Source organism: Epinephelus fuscoguttatus, linkage group LG14 (assembly GCF_011397635.1).
Source record: "Epinephelus fuscoguttatus linkage group LG14, E.fuscoguttatus.final_Chr_v1".
Taxonomy (NCBI): Eukaryota; Metazoa; Chordata; class Actinopteri; order Perciformes; family Serranidae; genus Epinephelus; species Epinephelus fuscoguttatus.
Window position 1 is genome coordinate 19,539,847 of NC_064765.1, and position 15,007 is coordinate 19,554,853.

The 15,007-nt window shown below is 41.9% G+C and overlaps 1 protein-coding gene across 7 annotated transcripts in view; it reads left to right on the forward strand.

Moving 5' to 3' along the window:
• The window catches only part of LOC125901158 (doublecortin domain-containing protein 2), a 73,804-nt gene that overhangs the window by 12,588 nt on the left and 46,209 nt on the right, over positions 1-15,007 (forward strand). For 5 of the 7 annotated variants that reach the window (XM_049596592.1, XM_049596593.1, XM_049596597.1 and 2 more), the window contains exons 9-10: positions 2,343-2,443; positions 2,998-3,126. In XM_049596592.1, coding sequence (XP_049452549.1) covers positions 2,343-2,443; positions 2,998-3,126 — 230 coding nt within the window. Of the gene's footprint in view, positions 1-491; positions 595-2,342; positions 2,444-2,997; positions 3,127-8,087; positions 8,142-15,007 lie in introns of those variants that run through there. The other 2 variants (XM_049596596.1, XM_049596598.1) reach the window with 2 other exon arrangements.

Here is a 15,007-nt window from a genome sequence, read left to right on the forward strand (position 1 = left end):
AAGACTTCAAACACCGTCGAGGGGGCTTAAATCATAGATGAATTCAATCAGGCCATTTTGTTGAATATGTATCCAGAAAGCCTTGTTAACTATGTGTAGGGAAAACAAAATGCTCTAATTTTCTGCCGATGCGGGGATCAAAATGGTAATAAGTTATTAATCGCAAATAGCGCTGACGAAAGAATCATAAAAGTGACAAAATACTCCTTTAAATTGATGGGCTTGAGCATTGTGGCAGTTGCGCTGTCTGAGAGCGATACTGTGTTTATCATTAATACACAGTAATTGTGTGTTTGCTTCCTCTATCCAATTATTCAGTAGTTGTTTTCATGGGTGTTTGTTTTACCATCTGTGCACAGTAGTACAGTGCCTTGACTTGAAAGTCTTATTCTGTATTGTATCATATACAACATGGATAGGCTAATTGTCACAAATTAAACCTGCCATCCTTTCGTATCGTTCCATCCATCTATTTTCATCTGCTTATCCAGCCTGGTCGCAGGGCAGCAAGCTTAGCAAAGTATTCCAGATGTCCCTCTATCCAGCAGTGTCTTCCAGCTCCTCCTGGGGGATCCCAAGGTGTTCCCAGGCTAGGTGAGATATACAATCTCTACAGCATGTCCTGGGTCTGCCCTGGGGGGCCTCCTACCTATGGGACTTGCCCAGAAAACCTCTAATGAGGGTCGCCCAGGAGGCATCCTTATCAGATGCCCAAACCAGCTTAACTGGCTCCTTTCAATGCGAAGGAGCAGTGGGTCTACCCCGAGCTCCCTCCATATGTCGCGTCAGCAAGAGTGTCAACAAGACCCCAAGATACTAGGGATGTTCCTGGCGACTAATTTCCCTGTCGACTAAACGAAAATTTTTATTAAGACTAGCCGACCAGTCTAAAAAAGGAAAACACTCAGAAAACAGTCAAAATTTTGCACAGTGTATTGTTGTTTATTGTATTGCCTTTAATCACAATCTTCAACAAACGTGTCTGATTTTAAATGCCGCTGAAGTACGAGACACTTTGCGGCGTACGGTATGAACATGAACATGACAGCAACTCAGTCAAAAGTTAATCATTAAAATACCTTGTTTTTATTTTCTAGATCAAAGTTCTGCAAAACACAACACTGGTTTTGTGAGAGGACATTTCTCCAATTTCCCACCGTGCTGTTTTAAAACTCCAGTCGACTTGAGCATTACCGCGGGGAGGGGGACAGCTTACTGACGACTCTGTAGCACTAACTAGTGGCAGGCGGCTGCATGACAGTTAAGCAGCCTTGTACATGAGTAAAACACTAATTGGTTTAATCGACTGAGGGGGCGGATGTTTAATTGTTTAGATGTCTAATCACGTGCATCCCTACAAGATACTCCTTCACTTGGGGCAGTTACTCACTTCCTACCCAGATGGGGCAATCCACTGTTTGTTACAACAAGATAGCTGACATTATTAAATAGAAGTGACTATTTGACTCTTATTGTGCCCATGATGATGCTGTTGTTTGCAGCCACACATATTGGACAATTGATCATACCTATATTAACGGTTTTGGCCCACAAAACCCTTCACTAAAGGTCTTAGAGTTAGAAATCTGAAATTCACAAGTCTTCAAATCACCTCTTTGAACCCAATCGCTCTGAGTGTTCACAAGCATCATCTGGTACAGGATCAGCTTTTGGCACCAGCTTTCTTCCATCATTCTGCCTTTTCTTAACTAGTGTGAGTTTAGAAAGAGATCCAAAAGTGTAATGCCTGACTGAAAAACATAATGAACTCTACATGTTTTGAAGCTGCATAATTGCCTCTTTGAGCTATTAACCATACATGTTTCTATACATTGTTCCTTTGTCTTATCACTGATTAATCTACCATGCTTTGTTATTTATTATTTAAATGAAATTACTTAAGGCTATTGAAGTAGATTCAAGCTCAATAGTGTGTTTAATTATTCACATCCCACCCCGTCCAGCAGCCAGAGACAAAAAAAAAGGAGTTTGTTTACAAGGAAAAACAGTGTGACGTTGCCATATAAGCTATTCCCCACATGCATCAGCAGCAACCTGTCACTGTCAGGAACTAACCCTTGGAACTGAAAGTTCAAGCTGGCCGGCCATATTCGTGGCAGGGCAGCTGTGGCTTTCAGTGGCCCTTTCGTCTGTGGGACCACTCTAAATAAATAAATGGCTTGACAGCGACATTGATCTCTTGTGAAGTTGAACAGGAGAGGCAAAGGGAGAGAGGGCAGTGAGGGATGGAGGGGTGTAGAGAAGGGAGAGAATGAGTGTGCAGAAGAATGAGACGGTGGCTGCCAGCCGATGAGGTAATTGTGATTAATCACTTTTCTCAGAGGGCAGCGTGTTCAATGCGCAAAACAAAAGGAGTGAGATGGCAGGAGCGGCGGAGGTGCAGGAAGACGGCCAGTTGAAGGTGGACCTGCCTATTGATCAGGTGAAGCACAACTCCATACTGCAGTGCAACCTGATGAGGTCTTTAGCATACAGCCTTGGTCAACTGCTTGGTCCTACAGTATTTATCTGACAGGAAGCAAGAATTCATTCCAGTCTAAAAACACTATTATCAGCATCACTATAGATAAAAAAAAATGCCACCTGGCCATGTGCTGGGTCCATTTTAGTTCAGTAGTCTATATGCTACTAAATGAGCTCATCTTAATTTTAGAGCTTAATGACAGTGAAGACAATCATAAATATTAAAGCTCATGAATGTCACAACAAGCTTAGTTGGGTTATATGGATAAGTGTCTGCCGCTGTAGCATCCTAGCCCCATTTTCCTCTTATTAAACTTGAACCGTTCTGTGTTTTTCAGCTTCAAAAAGAATCAAGAATACACTTCTAGTACAGCAGAACATTTTCTGCCCAGAATAAGACCCATGAATGCTCAGTAGAACAAGTTGCATAAATATATAAATATTTAGCAAAATCAATACGGCAGCACAGTACAGTGTAAGCCAAGAGGGATCTTGTTTTCTCCCTCCCCGCAGGTCGAGGCCAAGATAGTTGACGAGGAGTACGAGGATGGGAGTTGTTCTGCGAGTCCCTGCAAGGCCTCCCTCCATGATTCAGACAGTTTGTGTCTGCAGAGGTCTTTGTCTGCAGGTTCCAGGAAGGATGTAAGTACCTTTATTATGAGCTCCATGTAGTTCCTATTTCATGTTTAGTTCATTTTTACTTTATTATTATGTCCAATTGTTTCATTTGCTTTGGGATTAGGTCATAAAAATGGTCTAACCAGCAATTATGGTGATCACCATTTCCATAATTGCAAGAGCGCCGCGTAGATGTGCTTCCAGCAACTATACTTTTGCTTCATTTGTGTGCAAGTTGTTTTTCTGTCTCTATGGTGCTCTCTGTGCATTGCATGCTGTGCATTTACCACAAGGAGACACAGGATTACAGACACCTGAGCCCCAGGTGCAACTTTACAGTATGTAGTATTATAGAGTTTATAGAGCTCAGCTGTAGCCACAGATACTGCAGCATCAAGCTTAGGAAATACACAGAAGTGTGCATTTGTGATTAGACCAGAGCCTCATAACAGCATGTGGCTGCATTTGATGTCTGCCCTTTACTCTGGTGATTGTGTGCGTTCGCAGTGATGAAGTAGGCCTGAGCTGTGTATACAGATGTTTTTGCATGGATCCGTGGTTCCTAGAAATTACACTCATTTAAATACACTTATTTTTGCTCTAATAATCCTCGAGGGACGGCAATATGAAGCAGTGTAACTGTGATGAATGCGCACAATAGTTGGGTGATATTACTATTCCGAGCAATTTCATTCGGCTTTGAAATGAGAAGATATTGAGTCTTATTTAAGCAATCAATAACCTTGAACATTTTGTTTTAATGAAAACTATAATTTCAAGCAGTGGCAATTACACCATAGGGGAATGTTTTGGTGTGGTGATGGTTATGCTGCCGTATGCACTTTTGTAATAAAGATATTCTTATCGGGGTAATTATTGACTTCTTGGGGCCAGTTATGACCCCAGCTAAAGACCTCATCAATAGCTTAATTCATTGCTTATCACTTTTAGTCATACAGAAATGTTGCTGATTCAGATTGGCTATAGATTGCAGGGAGAGACCATTAGATAATGGAAAATAATAATAATAATCCCTGGTACGAGCTCAGCTACTTTTTTGCAATGATCATCTCGCCAAGCAGTTTTTAGATTTGACACTTAACAAAGACTGACATAAGAAGGTAGGTAGGTAGAATTGTGTCCTCACTAAATTCAAGGATGTAATCTAACCCTAAAGTATGGAAAGTTGCAGCAGATTTTAAAGGAAAGCCTTGATCACAACACCTACTTTACCAACATTTCACTTTGCATAAGAATGAGACGGTTGTATATTCATAGAAGTTGTCATCAGAACAGAATTAACGATGCTGCAGGTGAGACTTACCGAACTTAAAATATAACACCACTGATGCATGCTCTCCTATTTTCCCTCTGAGGCCAAACAGGCTGTCGCTGTCTCGTTGTCAGCAACCTCATCATTTAAAGGGCTGTGAATAATAACGAGGGATAACTGCACCGCTATGACTCATACTTTGAGCCGAGTTCGGACAGATTTCCTTCCACTCTGGCGCTCATACGTGCTCGCGAAATGCCCCGTGCACTCGCTATATGTGCATGTATATAGTAGATATTGATGACCAAATTCAATTACATGATTACATTTTCAGCCGAAGCTTTAAATGATTTATTGCATTGAATTTAAATAGTGAATACATTTACAGACAGCACACCGGTGAGGCAGTCGTGTGCGCGCGTGATATTGACCTGTGCGGTCCAGGCCAAATAAAGAATAACGAGATTCAGCATCTCTGCCAAGTGGAGATGTCCGCTGGGAGTGAAGGCAAGCTATCTCAGTGGAAGAGAGCGAAGGATGGCGGGCTGGAGCCTGATGCACATTTATCAAAGCTTTTCTTATAATCACTTGACTGACTTTTGTTGGGCTTTCTGAAGGTTGGGTTTTCCTTTAGAGTGCACTCTGTTAAGGAGTTGATTGATTTCATGAGGGGGGACTCTGTCTATGTTGTGGATGTCATACACTTTGAGGAAATGTGGACAAGGGTAGATTTGTGCTCACCGGTTCGGCATTGTGTTTACAACTATCATTTGTTTTGATTTAACAATATTGGCTGATTTATCAACCAGTGAGCTAGGCATTTTTTCTTAATTAATATTGTTAGAAATGCCAATACAACTAGGGATGTTTGATCAATTGTCTTCCTCTTCTTAAGAATTTTGTGATAAAAAATCGAATCATTATTGAGCGCCTCATTGATCCATTCCTTTCCTTTTCCAATGCCAGTCCATTTCATTTGTCTTTCAGCTGTTTTTCCGTGCTCCTATTCCACGGAGCTTAGGTTAGCTGTTTCAAAGGCCTTACTCTCCCCATGCAAGGTCAACTATAATCAACTGGAGACAATGTCACCGCCTTGCATTTCCAGAGAGAGAGGCAGAGGAAGACGACTCCTCTGGGCTTTTAAGGACCCACTGCATTATACCATTCAATTACTGTTCATTAGACAGTGTACAGCCATTAATCAGACTGAGATGTTCTGCTAGTCCTCAGCGGGGACAATGAACTGGGGAAATTTATTCTGGTTTCCTGTCTGGGCCACTGTTTAGTGGCAAGGAGAGAGATGACACTTTGGAATGCGCTGAAGCTTTCAGTACAGAGACATCCTAAACTGAGCCGCTACTCCAGTGTCTGTGTCTTCTTTCAAGCGAAGTTCTCTGCTTCATGCAGCCTTGTCTTTGAATTTTTAAGAAACATGGGCATTGTCAGAGATTTATTGCAGATGTGGGAGAGTATTACGAATCTGATATATCACTAAAAGGAGAGATAGCTGACAGATTTACCGATTAGAGCTGCATATGCATTGAATATGACTAGATGATGATATGAGAAACTGATTTATGTTTTCCAGGAGGCTAAAGGCTGGGGTGTGTATTCCAGGTTCCGCAGAATGCGATCAGGGGTGTCCCAGTTTTTCAAGGGTAGGCTCATCAAAGCATAAAGCCTGGTAGTAGCTCACTGGCAGCAGTGGCGGCGGCCCCCACGTTCCCCTCCACGGCACCTAATGCACCCATAAAGAGACCACTAATACACTCTGCATTACCAGTTCCTCCCTCACATTGCATGTCACCGGATCCGCAACCACCTCTCAACATCTGGGAGAGCTTTACGCCATGCTTTATGGAGACCATCTGGTTGAGTGGGTTTTTTTGCCTCCCCAATCTCAGATGACTTATTCTAGTATTAAAGACACCTGCGCATCAAGGTGTGCCATGCTGAGAGCCTGGGATTATTCACTACGCTTTATATTTCCCATGTCGTTTGTAATTTGGAACCACTCAGACAGAATGAGAGGGATATGTACCTTGTTACTATGAAAATCCATTTTTTTCCCTCCCTGACTTCTTATTCGAAGTAGAATTGCATGGTCTGACTTTTATTTGATTGATCTAGAGAAGAACACATCTGACAAAATACAAAATAAGTGTTAGACACATTTGATTATGTTGGGGGGGGGATAACATAGCGTTAAAACACAAACCAAAGCAATGATGTGAGCTCGACATTCTCTTTTGTTGGGGGAATATGCCTTTCAGCTGGATCGGGCAATTTCATTGTAATTGCCTACAAAACACAGGGTTTGGTAGTGAGGCATCCTCAATTGTTCCTTGTGAAAATTCCAAAGCTGGCTAAATGGAACGGGATGTGAATCCCTGCACGTGGTTATCACTGTCTGCCCTTCAATCTGAGGTTTGCCCTGTCAGTGTGACACCGGGAAAATGACTGCATCCTGCGCTAACAGCAGGCTCCCTACCTCTCTCACGTGTCATTCACGCTATCATAAAAGTACACAAATACATGTGCAGGCACATATGCGCAGAGTTACCTAACAGACAGCACTTCACAGCAAGTGTTTTTTTATACACATGTGCATGATTTTTATGTATGTACATGTATTCTCTTTCAATTATCCTTATATTGATAGTACTAGAGGTTGAGATGCAGCTTTATACAATCTAGCACTGGCTCTGATTTCCCTGCAGAATATCAATGGACACTGCGGGGGGCATTTGAAATAAATCACAGCACATTATTGCTTGCAGACTCCAGGCCCACATACTCGTTTTTCTGTCCCTATCACATTATATTGTTGTTGCTGTTTATGAATGGTTCTGCATCATTCATGCCTCACATTCCCTAGCTGTCACAGTGGATCTGCAGATGACACAGATGCAAAGCTTAACGGGAGACTCAGAGCCGTAGAGGAAGGGAAGTGGGATGTGAAAGGAAATGCAAGCGATCTCTAACAGAATCAAACCTGCCTGCCACCTGCTTTGCATCAAAATGTCAATATCTGGGCCAGTTTTTATCCTTGAAAGGAATATGTCAGCTGAGTGAAAAAAGGAAGGCTTTTTTTTTTTTTTTTTTTGAAAGTAAATCTACCGTTAAAGTACTTCCCTTGCCCCCTTCATATACTTTACCAGGGGTATTGCATCTTGACTTCCACGCATAACAGCCAGAGATACCACCGGGTTCAGTTTGGCTGAGATTCTCCTTCAAAAGTTATTGGCACCATGTACAATGGCCTTGTAATTTACGAGAACTGTTAGGGCCTCTGACAGAAGTTGTAAAGCATCTTGACTGATTGGGTAGATATGAGATGTGTGCAGTCATGGCACATCGTCGCCTATACGTGCGCAAGACACGCAGAGAGTTGCATGGCTTGCTCTGTCACAGATAAATTACTCCGCACAGTCAAATTAAGTTGTTGTAAATCACCCTGCGGACCTGAGACTAGTCCTGAGTGACGACCTTTACGCCTATTTGACTTTAAGTCTTATTTATGTTAATCACATCTGTATTATACCGACAGTAAAACTGTGTCATATCCTAAAAGGTCATTGTTTTGCAGAGCAGCATACGACAGGGACAGAAAAACACACGGGGTTTGTTTGTTACTGAGTATAAGAAGTGTTGAGAGGATGGTGTGACTCTCAGTGTTTACATTTTTTTTTTAATCTTTTCTTTTTTGCAGGGAAAATGAAACCTTATCATTCATTGCTTTGTTCTGCATGACATCTTTCTGAAGGTATGTACTATTACAAATAATATCTCATTGATTTAAAGGTATACTTTGCACGATTTTTCTAAAGAAAAAAAAAAAAAAACAATGCATGAACTCATATGTGTTAGGGATGTTCCTGGCCACAGCGTGCAGCTGAGGTCGGGACTTTATAAAATCAGGGTGTCTGCAGGTCCTTAAAAAGTCTTAAAATGCATTACATTCAATGTTACAACATGTTAAAGTCCACATTTCTAATGTAACAAAACTTTAAAAGCTATAATACTATCATTGTACATAGTACTTGCACTTATCTGTTGACAAAATGTCGATCAGCTTAACTCACTCTAATAACCATATTCCTACATAACACTTACCTCTGCACTCATAGGCTATGTACTACTACCCTGCAAGCAAAACATGATCCGTCCAAAAATTTGTCCTAAATTTGGTTAAAAGGTGTCTTGAAAGGGACTTAAAGGCATTGAATTGAACTGTCTGATAGCTGTAGACACCCTGAAAATGGTAGCGATCAGCAGGCTTCTCAGAGAAAGCTACAAAAATCACAGACACAACCTAAAAAATGGCAAAAATATAGCAAGTCGAAATGCCAAATGAAGTGAATCTGCGGTTGCTTTTCACTTAACCTTTTGGTGGTGATACTGTTCACAAACAGTAACCGACAATCCCTGCATAGTGTACCTTTAAGTCTTAAAATTAAATAAATTCAATGTCACAGCAATAAGGTCCTAAAAGCCACTGAATAGTTTTAAATTTGAATTTCTGAGGTCTTAACTGCTATAAATAGTTTATCTAATTTCATTGATACATCTTTTAATGTATTTTTATGAAAATGAGAGAAGCTATTTTTACGTAAAAGTCCACATTTCTAATGTTACAAACCTTTAAAATACTATAATACTGCCATTTTACCTCATACTTTCACTTACCTGTTGGCAAAATGTAGATTGACTTCACTAATTGGCTATGTACTGTTTACCTGCAATGCTTACCTGCAATGCTCAGATAAGTGAAACATATTTTGTCCAAAAATCTGTCCTGAATTTGGATAAATGGTGTCTTGGAAGGGTATTAAAAAGTATTGAATTCAACTATCTGATACCTGTGTACCCATGAAGTGGTATCAGTCACATGCCAGACTGTAAGCAGCAGGCATCTCAGAGGAAGCTACGAAAATTGCGTGCACAGCCTAAAGAAATTGCAAAAGTATAGCGAGTTGAAAATGAAGTGAAATAAATCTGGGGTTGCCTTTCACTTTTGCTTTTGTTGGCCATACTATTGACAAACAATAACCGGCAGTCCCTGCATAGTGTACCTTTAACTTGTGATCTCAAATGCATGACGCACAATGCAGAGTGTAGTAGGGCTCCATACAGAGCACAGCAGTGTTCAGGAACCATATGGGGATACAGCATGTGCCATATTATTAGTATAACAACTTGTGAGCAGTACAGATGCTTGGTGTGGACATTAAGTGCTTCTGAAATCCCTCCACAAAGAGCTCTGTGGTATTTACAACACTAAAGTAATCACATGTTCTGTGGATGTTAGTCCTCTACAGTACGTCTTATGATACAGAATACATATTTATCCTCTGCTTCATTCACCCATTCTCGTGGAGCAAATGGTATCCTTGGGGATGGCTTCTCTGTGGGAGAATGAAAGCCTTTGTTAACTACAGTAAAGTTGGAGGAAAATGTATGCTTTTCTTCTCATTCATCATATACATGTCATGAAAGGGCCTTCAAAAGACAGCAGCTCCCAACAGCAATAAGTTTCTTCTTCTTTCTTTTTTCTTTTTTACATGTACATGGTGAGAAATAATAAGTTCTCAAAGAGCGTATGTTGAAAATCAGCCATTGTGATGTGAGAGAGGCGTCTGCGTGTGATCTCCGCTGCACTCGACACGACAGGCTCTGTGAAGTGCACCACTGCCCAGTTACACATTAGCTTTGATTGCCAGTTTGTTCTGCGCGTAGCCCGTATAGCTTTGAACTGCATCTCAAGATGAAAGCCAACCTTGTCCACATAGTGTGTCCACTGTGGACTGCTGCTGTTGCTTATTTGCTTCAGGCACCATCAAGGGCTTCGGGACTTCATTTTTTTTCTATAGTTCTTTACCATGCTGGGATGAGCATTATGTATAATTTATCATACAATACATCCCGAGACAGCACCTCGTCCGGACTCCATTTTGATTTAATGCCTCTTCTTTCTTCCTGCATCTTGTGTTGACTGTGGTCAATGTATGATCCCACTAAGGTACGTCTTTGTTGTGTCCTGCAGATAGACTTTGATATTAGTGGTTCCCATGGTGAACACATCACCACTCAGTGCTTATCTCCCTCTCTTTCTCTCCTCCTCTTCCGAGCCGCAGAACACAGTGTCAGACTGCTAAAGACCAGACGTCCTCGTTTTCTTCTGTCTCCAGAAGCCAGCTGCTCATGTATAAGATGAAACAGTGTTATAAACCAAATAAAAATGTCTTGCCTCTTGACAGCCCCACCGTGAATATATGGCCTCTTATTTCAGTGAATATATTGCATAATTATGTATGGTTATGAATATTACATGGAGCCTCACACTGAGTGCATGGTAAGATGCCTAATTGCGGAGTTTAATTATTAAGAAGCAAAGGTCCTGAGCGGGTTTTGTGAGAAGCACTTTTGATAAATTATTTTTTGCAGTTTTCTGATGAATTATTTTGGGGGCTTGCGTCTAATCAGCAGGCATAGTGGACGGCGTAACTGCTCTTGAGAGAGACTTATCTTCCCATGGAGAGGAATTACTATGCTGATTAAATCCACTGAAATCAACTAATAACTTAATGATATTGGAGTGGATCAAAAGAATGAATCATCGCCTCTCATAGTGGCAGCTATGAAGAACACAAGGGCACAGTGATGGGTGGAATGAGGGCTGTTGCCGTTGACCTCGGGGCACAGCTTTAATATTTCTGTGTAACATGAGGGAGCGACGGAGAGCGTGTGTGATGGTATGTACTAAAGCAAACCAAAGCACCTCATATTAAACACAGTGTAGTTGCGCTTTACTTTATACTTCATATGAAGCACTTCAAGGAAAAAGTCCAGAGAGGCTGACTAAACAAGGAATAATAAACTAGATCTCCCTCAAGTACTGCCAAAGCCACTAGACACAGCTGCTTGTGTAACTACAGTACTATTGCTACTGCCACTTCTTCCTCTCCAGCATGTACCATAACTGAGGCACCCACACATAAAAATATGCCTCCCTAGTTATGTATTCAGTTCAAGTGCACTTAGTATGCAGAAAAGTTTAAGGCTTGACCTCGGTTTTGCGTTGAAAGAAATTTGAAAATGAATAAAACAGGCCTCTCTGCGTGTTACTTCAAATATAGAACTTGCACGCGTGATGTATTCTTCCATAAAAGCTAATGGCTGCAATGCAGACAATAAGAATCATTGACCCACTTAATCGCAGCTCTGTGTCACGCTGTGACAGTGCGAAAGTTAGCTCACCACAACTGTAGGATCAAACACAGGGTAATAGCTGGGCTCCCTCTTACAAAATGCATGTCGGTCTGGCACTTGTGAAACGCGGTCGGGCTGCCTTTTTTCACCAGCCGGCACAAATATGTGAATAATTGATTGATATCGATGTGAGGATCACCTTGGTGGATCCAGTAGTTGTTTGGTTTAGAAGTCTCCTGTGGAGGGCCGGAGACTGGCCATCTGTCAATAACACGTCGGTCGTCTCACATGGCGGCCTCTGACCGGCTCGAACGCTTCAGTAAGCAGCCGAGCAATTGTTCTCAACGCGGTGTCAAATCAGCTATTCTGCTCTGAGAGGAGGCTTGAAGCTAAAGTGGTTCAGGTCTGTTTCGGTCGGGGGTCCATAAAGTTAGAAATAATGTGCACATGCTAATTCCATTCTCTTGCTGCGATACGATTACAGTGATTATTAATGGCATTTACTCTATAGCACTCAAAATAATATGTGAGGCATGCTTTACACAGAGCACATTTCATTTTTAATTTTTATCCAGGTAAACTAATCACAAACACCTCTTTACAGCATGTACAAGCTGCTTTTGTGCAGTTCAGGTTTGGTGCCTTGCTCAAGGGCATGTCCTGACTGCTATGGAAGTTTTAAAGGGCACTTCAGTTACAGCCTGAATAGGACAAAAGTGCGTATGAACTTTTGTATGTTGTGTAAGTGAAATGAAAATTGCCATGAAGGTCATTTTATACAGAGGTCTCCACATGCCTAGAGACTTGTATCGAGCCTCCTTGCGGGCGAAATGGACAGGTGGTGTTATAAAAAGACCTTTTTGCCACTGACATCATCCGTAGCCACCAGGAGGCCACTTTTTCCCCTTCTCTCCCTCTCTTTCTGTCTCTCTGTCTCTCTCTCTCCCCGTTCCAGGCTGGTAGCTGCCCACTGTCTGAAGCTAATGGCTGGAAGCACAGCTAAAAGCTCTCAGTGTGATAAGGTAATGTGGAGTCAGAGAGAGGGAAAGAGTGAGCGAGGAGGGCAGAAGAGTGCTATATCAGTGAGGCCATATATACTGATTATACAGTGATGAGGAAACAGTCTAAAAATAAAAACAAATGGAGAATGCGAGATGATATCACTGCACCCAGATTGCTGACTGCAGTGTTTGCAGTCATATCCAGATGGTTATGAAGCAGGGATGACGGTGGGAGCCGAGACATACTGCTGTCCTCTCGACTGACCTTGCTGATGTCATGCTTGAAAATAAAAGAGAGGAGCAATCTGTTTTTGCAAATACATAAGGGATTATGAACAAAAGTGTGAATATTAATGAAAACATTCTCATAAGGGTCCCACTTTTATCCGTAGTAGTTTGTAGAATTAAGCCTGAAATGTAGGGGTGGGGGAAAAATCGATACAGCTATATTTTGCATGGTAATTACACGGACGCCAATTATATAAATTATTTATATTGCAAATAGAAATTAAACTTTTGGTCGCCCTCTAGACTAATTAAATCAATTGTCTTTCAGTCCAATAGATACATTTTGCCACAGTAAAGATGATTAAAGTGTGACGAACAGACTGAAAACTTTTCCTAGGGACATGATTTGCAGTTGAACAAAGGTCATGAATTGCAATATTTAGCAACGTATGTTATGGTATTCTCATGACCTGAATGGTGGATGACAGATCCATCATGCAGCACTTGGTGTCTGTAGCCAGGCCAGTGACTTTTACTTATGTCCAGGTGATATCGTTGCATCTCATTGAGAACTTATGCTGTCTTGGTGGTCTTGTACATGGTTCGGACATTCCATGTTCCAAGGCGGATCTTGGATTTTGGCCCGAGTAGACCCTCTTTCACACTCCTTATTTTCTTTTGGCTTATATCAGGAGTGGACATCCTGCCACCGTGTTGGTTGCTGGGGTCTACTAAGTGCTTGATGCCAATAGTTTGCTCATTGGAGTTTCTGTAACAATGTCTTTTTCATGGGGTGGCGTCGTTAGCGCCAAGCCCAACCCCAAAGCCTGGAGGGCCAGTGTGCTGACTTTCGTCATACCAATCTGGTAAGGTTGAACCTACCAGGGGCAGCCTGAAGTATGTTATGGCAATACTCAGTATATTGCACAGTGTCTAAATGACAATAATATTGTATCATCAGTGTTCAACATAACATTTGAACACTGATGAACACTTAGGACAATAACTAAGGAGTCCTCTCCACACACAGTAGCCTATCTGGTTGGCGAGCGTGCGCTGTAGCCTACCTCCTGCACGTTGGCCTGCGGTGGGATGTAAACACCGACCAGAATGAATGAAGCAAACTCACGGGGGGAGTAAAAAGGTTTGCAGTTGATGAAAAAAAGATTCCAGATCAGGAGAGCAGTGCTACTGGATCACTGTCACGTCATTACACTAGCCACTGTTAATATAAGCTCAGATACCTCCACCTTTAGTTTTGCCGGAGAGTTCTGTGTTACAATCCGCTCAAGATTTGGAAGCCTGTCAGCTGCAGCGCAGAGTCCGTTATCGATCCATACATCCGTGTCTCCGTGAAGCACAAAACTGCAGGTGTAGAAAAGTATCCGTTTTTCACCATCAGTAGCTGAAGTTTATCCAGTTTACTGGCCAGCGAACGCACACTGGAGAGAAATATACCTGCGTGGCAGCAGTGTGCGGTGTCCACGTTGGCGGAGACGCACAAGTGCACCGGCACGTTTACCCCTCCTCCAGTGTTTCATTGCACAAGCAAAGGTGAGGGCACCTTTGGCCAAAAAGCCCAATAAATCCACTGAAGACTCGAGAAAAGTGGGATAAAAATCCGCTGGAGTTGTTCCCCTGACAAAAAAGCCTTACAGTGTCACTGTGACCTGTCAGTCAACTTGCCCAACATACTTTTTGATTGGCCCTGGGCCATCGGGCTATCGGGCCATCGGTTATGTCGAACCCTGATCATGACTGAGCAAAAAACCCAGGCTCCAGACCATTCTGAATAGTCTGTTTCCACTTTGGCTACAAGATGACATCAAATCGTGAAGGATTTCTTTACAAAGTCATCTGCTGCAGGCACGCTACTGCAGGTGTTTACAGTAGTAGCCTACACTGCTACATGTAGCTACATGCTTACGTCAGGGAAATACGTAATCTAGGTAGAAATGTTGTTATTACATCCCCGATTGTGGATCTTGTTCTTGCTTAAGCATGTCTAGTTGTGTTCTAAAGCTTTTATTTGTGATTTTTCAAGGAAGATATTATTGCTATACACAGTCATTCACCAGCTGTCAGTACACTGCTACATGTAGCTACATGCTTATGTCAGGGAAACATGTCATCTTGGTTGATGAAGTTGTTAATTATTCCCTGATTCAGGATCATATTCCTGCTGGAGCAT